The following is a 12,569-nucleotide window of genomic DNA, read 5'->3' as shown; positions in this document are numbered from 1 at the left end:
GAGAAGATGCTTTAATTCCTACTAATATGTAAAGTTGTATTGATCATTAATTCTATTCAAGATTAATAGCCCTTAAGATGAAAAAAATTCAAGAATGAGTTAAATATGTTCAGTAGAATATCTATCTACATAAGTTCTTTGTTAAAAGTGGACTAATATGGTTTTATCCAACTTCATTTCCTGGCTTGTCCTCCCTGTTTATTCCTATAATGACATGGTTATGTCACTAGTTCAAAAAGTTATTCCCAAAGGTGTTTTTTCCTCCTTCAGAATCAAAAGCCTACCTCGGAAGAGATCACCATGATTGCTGATCAGCTCAGCATGGAAAAGGAGGTGATTCGTGTTTGGTTTTGTAACCGCCGCCAGAAAGAAAAGAGAATCAACCCGCCAAGCAGTGGTGGGACCAGCAGCTCGCCTATCAAAGCAATTTTCCCCAGCCCAGCCTCACTGGTAAGGGTAAGGAGAGGGGCACACGAGCGCTGTGAAACCAGTTTATCATCATGGTCAGGAATGTATTGTATATATATTCTTGTTGAATAAGTGTTACCAAAGTAATCAGATCTCATGTTCTCATGTTGACCTAAGAACTTTTGTCTTTCTTTTTTTGAAGTGAGCAATTTTCTTTTGTGTTTCACTGCAGTTTTATTTTTCTCTGCTCTAGTGTAGTTCATTAGGTTACTCTAAATTTGCTGCTGCTTCCAGTTCTCTAGAAAAATATTTAGCTACTTTTTATTCATGTTGGGACCTAAAGCCCAAATTATTGAACATACATGAGTAATCGACAGTAAATATCCAGGTAACCTTTATTTAGCTCTGAACTTGTATTAAAAGGATCATCTCAGATCTTCACTCTCAAACATGTAGGCTTTTCACGGATGACGTCATTGAGTGACTTGCTGTTTACATTAGAGTAGGATTCCTGGAAAGAAGGGGCATAGAGTGGTCATGGACTCCCTTGATCTGAAGGGTAATTATAAATGTGACACCACATTTCCAAGCAGGATTCCAAAGATGGAAAGATTGTTGAGTTTGCATTTTGGATGAATCCTTTCTTGTTAATTTGTTTTTATTTATTTTTTATGTCATTCTATACTGAGAAGCTTTTCAAACTAAAGTCATCATTAAGAGCACATACTAGTTTGTTAAGTGAAGACTATATGATTGTTAAGTGGTAGGGCTTTAACCATAAAGCACATGGTAGTAATTATCAAAAAGATAGTTTTGTTTTATGTAGGTGTTTTTGTTTTGTATTTATACTAGAAGGAAAACAGTATATCTTACAAAACTATAGAAGTATGTTATATTATTTAAAAAGAAACTGTCAGTTTTTAAACATTGCTTCATATTCTTTCCGTTATCTCATTGTTAAAAATAAAAACAAGACAGTCTTGCCCCCACAAAGTCAAAAAAATAAAACCAATGCAGTGACCCCAGATTTCCTGATCCTGTTGAATAGTTTTCTTGAATAGAGTAAGTTGGTGATTCGCATGTTGTTTTTTCCTTCGACTATATCTGACTAAATATTATTACAATGTAGGGGTGTTTTTTATTATTTTTTTTTTCTAAAACCTGGGCACAGCCATTTGTCTTACCAGTGAAAAACCATCTTCCAATAGCAAACTTTAGATATAGGCCAGTCTTCTCAGTTCCCGCATCAAAGAGTGATTATTATAAAGTCATTTCTCTTATGAGAAAGTAAGAGAATTTATTTTAATCCTAATTTTAATTAATTTTATTTTAGTTTAATTCTGTATATGGAATTTAAAATTTATTATAGGCAAAGTAAGTCTACAATACACTTAGATTTTTTTAAGTTTTGATTTTTAAATACTTTTGCATATTTTCCTTTTTGACCTCTAGGTGGCAACCACGCCGAGCCTTGTGGCGAGCAGTGCCGCGCCCACCCTGACGGTCAACCCGGTCCTCCCGCTGAGCAGCGCCGCGGCCACTAACCTCTCGGTTCCAGGTAAGCGGCACCCCCCGCCGTGCGGCTCGGGCAAAACGGTGGGCTCAGGACAGGTTTCTATGAGAATCTGCCACTAAATTGCAAATTGAGGCTCTAACTAAAGATATGTATTGCTTTTTAAAGAAGTTTTTTGTGGAGACCTGTACTCCAAACAAAAACAGGCATAATTGATTTTGTCAAAAAGAATATTTTCACATAAGGATTTTCTTACTTCTTTTGATCTTTTCCACATTAGTCTTATTTTCCACGTCGTTCCCCGAGATGACACCTTTTTTTCAAGTCACTCCTCTCCTTATAAGTCTTCAATAGCTGCAGCTTTTTGTGTTCGGGAACGTACCCCAGATTCATCCATCAGTTCATAGGTTACTTCCAGTCCGGACCTTCCCTTCGCTGGTCTCCCCTCCGTCCCCTCCTCACACAGGAGGGCGCCCTCCATGCCTTCGTAAGCATCCCCGCAGCCCTTCGTGTTGCCCGTCCCAAGCTACGCTTCTTTATGACAGTGCAGCTCCGCCAGCTTACATATCAATTCTTCGTAGAAATCACCTTTACCATTCCAGGAGACCACCTGCCTATATTGTGAGTGTTATTTTTTACACTCCTGTCTTTCCCAATAGTGTGCTTCTCAAAAGATCTGCATATTCTTTTTGGAATCTCAGTGCCTAGCTTAGTGCTTGACACAGTCACTATAAAATGAAATTTTTTTTCTTTTGGCCTAGCTTAAAATAACTCAGCATTGTCATCAGAAATTTTTTAACGCTACGTAAGGCATAAGGCGTTCTGTGATTATTCACCAGGGTTATTATGAGCTAGTAAATCATTTGGATGCATGTGTGGTGTTTCACAGGGAAGCTTGAATTTAACTTAGAGTTGGGGAATTTGATTTAATTCACTCATATTTTATATTCATAGCACTTGAACTTGGCTCTGTGACCTAACCATGATATAAAAATCAAATAAATGGCTTTATATAATTCTGAAATTTCTGAGTTACTAGAAAAATCTCACAAGTTTGGTTGTTCACTTAGAACAGTTACTTCTTGGCATCTTTTGGGTCTTGGACGTCTGAAAATTTGATGAAAGCTCTAAACTTTTCTTCTCACAAAATGGACATGCCTAAAATTTTTAGTGAAATATAAGAAGGTTCATAAACGACAACCCCCACCAATCTCTGTCTCACCAAGGCCATTCGTGGATTGCACAGGAACCCACAGATTCCAAGTTAAGAACCAGCATCTGAGACCATAGCTCTGCAGCACTTAAGCTTAATAAGCAAACCGCTGGTGATGGGTGGCCATGGTGTGGGGCACCGAAAAGGTCACCTGCCCCTGCGAGGAGCTTACCGTCTGCCTTGACCGACATCGTGCGGTGAATCAGAACTGGGCTTTACCTCCCCCAGACTGGAGGTCATATTACATTAAGTCTAAAGGTGCCTATTTTTTGAGGAAAAATTCCAAATAGTTCAGACACTAAGAACTAGTAGCTTTGTGGATTTCCTAATAATACGGAAAAAAATTTGAAACAAGGTAATTTTAAGGAGGGTAAACATACCAAAACTAGCTAAAAATATTTTACCAATTTTTGATGATCCTTATTGACCAGTCACATTTTCTTAAGCCCATTTATGTGGATGTAACTATGACTATTTTCTGAAATGTTGGTAACTTTTTTGGGGGAATGACTTTTTTTCTTCAATTATTGAAAAATCTAACAGAGGAAACTGTTAGGAAAACACTATCACTATGAGGACTACTTTTATTTTGCCTTTAAATTTTTTCTGTATGTCCATCCTGCTTTCTTTAACGTCTTACAAAGAAGTATCCTCTCCTGTTAATGATAGTTTTTACTTTTCTACTTTTGAATAGCCATTATTGGATGATTGTGCTCTGATTTTTTTAACATTTCCATGTGGCCCCACCATGGTTAAGTTCCCGCTGCGGCGACCACCTTTCCCAGCTTGAGCCCTGCACGTGTTGCCCCCAGGGGAGCCCTCGGCCCCTAAGCCGCGTGATCGGCTTGCTTGTTTGCTGTTGTGTGTCTTGTGTCTAGCGTACCATCTGGGATGTAAGAGAGCCAGTAACTGATTGTTTAATGAATGATATTTTCACTATTATAGATAATGCTGTAAGCAGCTCCTTAGTATATATAGCTTTAAAAAAATTTTTTGATTTTGACATCATTTCAGATTTCTGGGAAAGTTGCCAGAGTAGCGGAAAGCCGACTCGGATCCTTTAAATCCTTAAAAGCCCTCTTCACTCGCTTTCTCTCTCCGTTTTCTGTTTCCCTTTCTGTGATGTATGTGTGATTTTTCCTGAACTGTTTAAAAAGAAAGTTGCAGACATGGCTCTTTACCCTTAATACTCCACTGTATATTTTCTAAGGAAAAATACCAACAAATTACCATATATAGCCAGAGTATATTTTATCAAAAATCAGGAAATTAACATCGAATCAATAGTAATGCCTAGTAAACAGTTCCCATTTAGATTTTTGCCTGCTATACCAGTAACGTCCCTTAGAGCAAAAGAAAATCTAAGATCATGCATTGCGTTCAGGTGCTGTGTCCCTTTAGTCACATTTAATTTGGGGCAATTTGAGTCTGTCTTTGTAGTTTATGACATTGGTGTTTTTGAAGAGTACAGCGGTTATTTTGTGGACCACCCGTTAATTTGTGTTTGTCTGATGTTTCCTCATGACTATGTTCAGACCACACACTTTGGGTAAGAATACCACAGAAGTGATGTTGCGTCCCCCTTTGTGGATGAGAGAACCGTGCTGGTGACGAGTCCCGCTGCTGGTGATACTGACTTTGATAATCTCATTCGGTGATGTCTCCTGGGTTTTCTCAATGTGTAGTTACTATTATACAGTGTATGTTTAATAGAGTTCTCGTCTTTAACCTGAATATTAAATTAGTGAGTATGTTGTGGGGAGTTTGAAACTGCACAAATATCTTGTTTCTCCAGTTTCACCCACTAGGTCCATTGGTGATTTTTGCCAGGATTGATTGTGATTCTGAAATAATTCCATCATTTCTTCTTTTTGGCTTTTGGCTGTAAGGATGAACTTTTCCTTTTACCCTATTTATCCATCTGTATCAGTATGGGTGCAAAAATTCTGTATTCCATAGGTTAGAATCCTTCTCTTTTGATTTTAATGTTCAAATTGTCCCAGATCTGTCCAGTGGGAGCCCCTGCAGGGTGGCCCTTGTGTCCTTTTGTCTCTAGCATTCTCTGTGTTTCCTTATTTTGGTGGCACAAGATGTTCAGCCTCATCTTAAGGTCTGGAATCAGCCATTTCTCCAAAGATCTCTATTTTCTTTTGGTGAAGAAAGGTACTTAGAAGCCAGGATCCAGGAACTAGACGCACTCATTGATACTCCGTTGTCTCTGCTTCTAGGACATCTCAACAGAAACAGGTGTACCTCTACATACACATGCACCACACACGTTTATGTCCTTGCATGTACACATCCACGCACATCAATATGTATTTTTCTTTATCTAGCTACCTACTTACATTAAAATACACAAGTTCTTCCCATTACCTCGCACTCCAGCCCAGCACCCTGTAGTTCATTCTTCTCCACCCTTACCTCTGCATATTCTAACTCCCTTCTCAGTGACAATGAGAAACCTGGCTTCCATATCAATATAGTTACTTAATTGTTAAATCCTATAGTGAAAAGAAAGTGGTTTCAAAATTGCTAACTCATTGTCTTTGAAAAGAAAAGTCCTACAAATTTGAGCACAGTGTATGTTTAGAGTTCTCGTCTTTAACCTGAAGGCTGGCATAAAGTCCATGCACCGTGTCCAGAAGTTATCTGGGTTCTTTTTTTTTTTTCAAGCATACGTTTTATTAAATTAGTGCTTTAAGAATGCATGAGAGGTGACTTAAAATTTATATAGCACAGTGGTACAAATGCAGTCCTGTTCTCCCCCACCCCATCTCTCCCCCAAAGGAGAGAAGCATAGAGTGGGGGTAGTGGGGTTCGATTGTTCCACATCCCACGCTCTGAGGTTACTTTAGATATAATGGACACTTTGCAAACACTGTCTTCTTTAATCCTTCCACCAGCAGGCAGTATAGTTATCTCCGTTCAGAGGTGGTAAAGCCTTTGGAGTTAGACTCCTATTGTCCAAATTCTCAAGTGTCTCTCTCTCTCTCTCTCTCTCTCTCTCTCTCTCACACACACACACACACACACATATGCCAGACTGTTAATTTGAGAACTGAAACTGTCAGGAGATTGAACTGGTCAGCACGTCCTCTCCCTCTCGAAGCAAAGCCAGGGCAGTAGCAGAAGGCAACGTGGTGTCGTCACTGCGAAGTGAACCAAAGGCTCTTCCTGGGGAGAGTCGGTAGCTAGCAAACCAGGCAGGCACACTCTGGGCTCTTTTTATACCCTCTTTAGTGTAGTTACATTATTCATTTGGAATTCAGTTATTTTGTTGTGCTTGTATTCAGTATTGGGCTTTTCCTCCCATTCTTGTGGGGTTTTTTTTCTTAAGTATATGAGATACTAACATGGTTACAAAAGTCAGGATTATACAAAGAACTCTCTTCACAAAAATGTCATTCCCTTCTCTCATAATTCTCTCCATCCCATTCCCACTTGTGCCCTCTCTGTTTCTTTGAACAAATGAACAAACAAATGTATATTTTTTATTACCCTTGTTTGTTACTTCAAAGCTATCATACTAGAGGTACTCCTCTGTACTTCATTTTTTTCACTTAACAAAATATCCTGGAAATCACACCCCATTGGTTCATAGAAATCTTCCTTATTCTGTTTTATTGAGAACTCCATTGTGTGGATGCACTGCAGGTCATCGAACACCATTCCTGTTGTGTGGGCGTTCGAGTTTGCTTTCCAGTCACTTGTAATCGCAAACTCCACAGAAGTAGCCTTGTGCCATGTATTTTTGTACTGTTGGAAGTGTGTCTTCAGGGTGAATTTCTCGAAGTAGAATTGTTGGGCCAACGGTGCACACCTGTGTATAGCCATGTTGGATGTTACCAAACTGTCCCCAAAAGGCCTCCCTTACTCATTCCCAGGAACAACAGGAGAGGGCCAGATCCCCACAGCCTCCCCACAGAATGTGGTGTCACACTTTTTAGTTTTTGCCAGTCATATATGTGAGAATTGTTTCTCAGCGTAGTTTTGTTTCCAATTTTCTAACTGTAAGTCAAGTTGGACATCCCAGGCCTTTCGTGGGCATTTTCAACTTGAATTAATGTCTTTCTTCAACTCTAGTAGTTTATCTTTGTTCTTTATATCTGGAATATATTTTAAACAGATTAAATTTTCTAAATTGATCCTTTATATTTTTTAACTTTTCTCCTATGTTTTCCATTTTATACTACTTCTTGGAAATATACCCTGAATTTTTTATCTAACTCTTCCTATTTTCTCTATTTTATTATTGTCATTTGCATGTTATTTCAAATCATATTTTTAATTTCTAAGCATTTTCTTTGTTCTATTCCTACTTTTTATAGCCATCAATTTTGTACATGCAGCACAAATTAGGATTGTACTTAAGTTGTTTCTTCCAGTATTAGTTCTACTTATTCACTGTGTTCCATTTCTCTTGTGCTATTGACTTTTTTCATTATATGGTGACTTTTGGTTTTTTAGTCATATTGATGAATGCAAAACCATATTATGACTATCAGCAGCTTTTAAGGACTTTTTCTGCCATCATGAAATTATTATGATCCCACAATCCTCCCCTGATTGGAAGACTGACTGTGAGCTATAAATGTGGGTGGAGAAGTGCCAAATTTCATCTCAGCATATGGGTGGAAGCAGGCAGGCAGAGTAGGCTTTGCCCTCACACCTTGCTAAAATGAGAGGGGTTTTTACTCATGAATACTAGTGTCTACCCTAGAATCCTTAGGCTTCCAAACTAAAACTTTGTTTTCTTTGAAGAGTAGTAGATGACATTACTCATACTCAGAGGAGAAGTCTGGTAGAGGGAGGGCGCGACCCGCCCGCAGACCTAGTGTGTGACCAGTCTTTTAATCACCCTGTTCTCTGCCTTCAGTTCCTACTTCTACCTCAGTGTCTGACAACTTGGGGTCCCCTTGGAGATCCCCTGGGGTGAATAATCCCCACCTCTGTCATGTTCTCCGCTGTGCCCTTCTGGTCTCTGATTGGTTTCTCTACCACCCAATTTCAACCTCTTTCTCATTTCTACAAGTATATCAAAATCTCAGGTCTGCTGATACCTGTCGTCAGAGCTCTTACTCCCTTTTTTATTTCTTTACAATCATTTGGAATAGGATCTTAGAAATGAAGGGAAAAGACCCATATCTTCAGTCTGCCCTCTTCCGAGAGAAATCTTATCTGGGTGCCATGGTCATTTTTATCCCCAGTACCTAGCGTGGTGCCCAGCACAGACAGGTCCTTGGTAGACTTTTCTGAAATAGACAGGAGAATGATTGTGACTGTACCACTCCAGAAAGACATGATGTGTCCGCTGAACGTGCAGAAATTCCACAGCCCTTAATAATCTCAACTAAACAAGCTCACCCCCAATTCTTTTTCCAAAATAATGTTTCCTAATGAGCCATATGCAGCCCCATCCCCACTCTCAGTCCCTCCCCACTCACGCCTCCCTCTGCTGCCAGCACTGGCTCATCTGCTCTGTCTGTAGGGAATTGCCTGTTTGGGACACAGGATATAAGTGGAATCATACAGTGTATGGTCTACTGTCGTCCTCCATGTAGCACAGTATTTTCCAGGTTTATCCATGTTGAAGAAGAATATCAGTACTTAGTTCCTTTTTATGGTTGAATGATATTCCATTATATGGATATATCACATTTTGTTTATCATTCATGAGTTAATAGACATTTGAATTTTGGGCCGTTTTGAATCAGCATTCATGTACATATTATTATGTAGACATGTTTTCAGATCTCGGGTATATACTTAGGAATGGAATTGCTGCATTATGTGGTGTACTGGAATATTATGAACAACTTTATGCCAAAAATTAGGCAACTTAGATAAAATGGACAAATTCTGAAAAAGACACAAATTACAAAAAAACTGACTCAAAAAGAAATAGAGGGGCTCTCTTGTCCCCTCCAGGCGTGAGCCAGGAGCTCTGTCCTCTCGTTTTCTCTCTAAATAAAGCCTCTGCTTTGCTCTCCTAAAAAAAAAAGAAATAGAAAAACAAGTAGAGTAAATGAATCATTAATGTAAAGCCTTCCCAAAAAGAAAATGTCGGGCCCAGATGGCTTCAGTTGTGAATTCTATCAGATCTTAAAGAAGAAATAAAGTTAGTATTTAACATCTCTTCCAGAAAATAGTTACAGCTCATTGAATGAAACCAGTATTATGTTGGTACTGAAGCTAGCTAGACAAAGATATCACAAGAATAAAAATTACAGACTCACATCCCTCATGAAAACAAACGCAAAAATCATCAACAAAATCTTAGCAAATCAAATCCAGCAACATGTAAAAAAGATCATACATCATGACCAATGGACATTAATCCCAGGAATGCAAGGTTGGTTTAGTAACTGAGTTTAATGTAGAATATTAAAAAAGACCAAAACTACATGATCATCTCAACAGATACAGAGAAAGCATTTGACAAAATCCGAAACTAATTCAGGATAAAAACCTCTAATAGAAGGAAACTTCCTCACGTGATAAAGAGCATCTGCCAAAAAGCTACAGCTATTTAATGGTGAAAAACTGAATGCATTCCCCCACCTTAAGTTTGGGAACAGAGGAAGAATGTTTGCCCTTGTGGACTTCTAATAACATTGTACTTGAGGCTATAGCCAGTTTAATAGGGGGAAAATTTTAAACATCCAGCTTAGAAAGGGAGAACTTAAATTGTTTTTACTTGATTATTCTGTATGTGTGAAAATCCCAAAGAATCCACACACCAAGAAACGTACTAGGACTAATAAATGAAGACACAAGGTGAAAACCAGTGCATTTGTATGTACCATCAACAAGCAGTCTAAAAAGGAAATAGAGTAATTTTGTTCACAGTAGCTTTAAGAAGATTAAAATACTGAGGGATAAATTTGACAAAAGAAGTGCAGGACTTGATACAGTGAGAACTGCAATTTGCTGGGAGAAATGAAAGTCTAAATAGAGAAATATTCCATGTTCATAGTTTGGAAGACTCAATATTCTTTAAGAGGGCAGTTTTCTTTAAATTGATCTATAGGTTCAATGCAATCATGTCAAAATCCCAGCATTTTTTCTCAGTAATTGATAAACTCACTCTAAAATATATACGAAAGGGACTCAGAATAGCCAGCACAATTTTAAAAAAGAATGAAGCTGAGGGGCTGCCATATCGTGATTTCAATACTTACTACATAGTTACAGTGATGACAACAGTATGATGCTAGTATAAGGAGAGATACAGATGAATGGAACAGAACTAGAAGTCTAGAAATAAACCTTTAATTTCCTGCTTTATTGATTTTTGACCAAGGTCCCAAGGCAAGTTCAATAGGGAAGGACAGTCTTCAACCAGTGGTTCTGGGGCAATTGGATATATTCATAAGGGTGAGTTTCGATCCTTACCTGATACCAGGTATAAAAATTAACTAGAAAGTATAAAAAGCCTACAGTGTAAGAAAGCTTCTCCATAAAAAGGAGAAAATCCCTAAGACCTTGGATTCCTAGGAAAAGAGTTCATAGGTAGAGATAGCACCAAGAGCCCAATCCGAAAAGACAAAAATGATAAATTGGACTTCATCAGAAGTGAAGTCTTTTGTACTTCAGAAGATACCTTTAAGAAGATTAAAAGACAAACCAGTCTGGGAGAAAACATTTGTGAATCTTGTATCCGATAAAGGAATTGTTAAAGAACTCTCGTAACTCAATGGTAAGAATATAACAAACGACCTAGATTTTTAAAAGGAAAAAGGATTTTAATATACATTATACCAAAGAAGACACAAGAATCACTAAAAAGCACCTGAAAAGATGATCAACACTATTACTCGTTAGAGAAATTCAGATTAAACCATAACGAGCTACTACTTCATGCTCACTGTAATGGCTATAATAAAAAAAATTAATAGTAACAAATGTTGGCAAAGATATGGAGAAACTGGAACCCTCATGCACTGGTGGGAATACAAAGTGGTGCAGCTGCTTTGGAAAACTCTTTAGCAGTATCTTTAAAAGTTAAATTAACCATCCTACCCAGCAGTTCCCCAAAAGTCATGAAAACAGGTCTACAACAACTTTTGCACAAATGATCAGGGCAGCATCATTTGTAATAATCAAAAGCTCGAAACAAGCCAGTGCCCAGCAGCTGGTGAATAAACAAACACATGGGCTTTTCAGCCAAAGAAAGGAAGTACTGATTTGCACTACAACATGATGGGTAGGCCTGGAGGGCAGTGCGCTGACTCCGAGAGACTAAATGCAAAAGACTATAAATCCGACAACTCCATTCGAGTGTAAAGGTAAATCTACAGAAACAAAAAGCAGATGGCTGGGGACTGCTGGGGCGGAGTGACTGCAAATGCGCACAGGTATCTTTCTGGGGTGGTAGAAGTGTCATAAACAGGATTGATGTAGAGTAATCTTGTACAACTCTATAAATATAGCAAAAGTAATTCAAGTAATTCAGTTTTACACTTAAATTGGGTGAATTTTATGGCATTTAAATTGTACCTTGATGAATCTGTTTAAAAAGACAAGGTGGGTAGTGAGGGGACGGCTGGCCCTCTTCACTCTGTCTTGCTACCAACGCCACATCGCGGTAACAGCATCTGACTCCACCGTTGAGGATATTGGAGCTCACCAAGCATCAGTTACCTAATCAAAGTCTCCCAGAAATTGAGTTGCCAAGAATTAAAGGTCATAAAAGATACATAGTGATTAAAATCTGATTGATTGATGAGGAGAATTGATTTGAACATCATATTAAGGTAATACATTCTAGTGCTCATATCACATTTGTATGGAGGACACCCAGAAAAAACAACTTTGAATAGTTTCTGGAGTCATCTTCCCGTAGGCCAGCCTGAAGTTCACATTTGAGATGTATACATACAGGATTTTAAGACCGTAAGACTGAAGGGTCTGAATTTGGTGGTAGAATGGGAAGAAAAGACTATGTTAAGACTTTGACCTCAAGATATGGGGTCTTATGAAAATGGGCAATCTCAGTTTTAGAACTTTGAAAAGCAAGTAATGCCCATAGATAAAATCAGGTTAGTTAAGTGAGAAATTGGTCTAGAAAAGATGGAAAGTACATTGAAGTTGTTTAGCAATCGAAGAGATATGAGGAAAGATGTTGACCTTTCTGCAGGAGGGGCAGGGCTTAGGAGGAGGGGGTCAGAGTGACGCGTGTGCATGACCCTTCCAAGCCTGGGACTCAGCACAGCACCACGCAGCTGTGGAGACCGAGCTGACAGATTTAGAGCTGAAGAAATAGTGGAACAGTGATCACCTGTACCCACAAAGATGTAACTGTATTTAGGGGCAGCAGTGATAGGAGGGGTATTACACAGGGTGGCGCTGGCGGGGTGGGAAGAGTGGAGGCAGTACGGAAATAAATGGTGTCTGGTTTTCTCCCAGCTCCGTGGTATGTGGAAGAACCGT

At 38.7% G+C, this 12,569-nt stretch overlaps 1 protein-coding gene across 9 annotated transcripts in view; it reads left to right on the top strand.

The window, feature by feature from the left end:
• POU2F1 (POU class 2 homeobox 1) overlaps positions 1-12,569 on the top strand; it is a 177,108-nt gene that overhangs the window by 146,422 nt on the left and 18,117 nt on the right. For all 9 annotated transcript variants that reach the window (XM_073221616.1, XM_037023721.2, XM_073221617.1 and 6 more), the window contains 2 exons: positions 271-450; positions 1,861-1,966. In XM_073221616.1, the coding sequence (XP_073077717.1) occupies positions 271-450; positions 1,861-1,966 (286 nt within the window). The remainder of the gene's footprint in view (positions 1-270; positions 451-1,860; positions 1,967-12,569) is intronic.

The sequence above is a fragment of the Manis javanica genome, chromosome 14, assembly GCF_040802235.1.
Source record: "Manis javanica isolate MJ-LG chromosome 14, MJ_LKY, whole genome shotgun sequence".
Taxonomy (NCBI): Eukaryota; Metazoa; Chordata; class Mammalia; order Pholidota; family Manidae; genus Manis; species Manis javanica.
The sequence above is the reverse complement of the archived record's forward strand: the minus strand, read 5'-3'. Positions and strand labels throughout refer to the sequence as shown.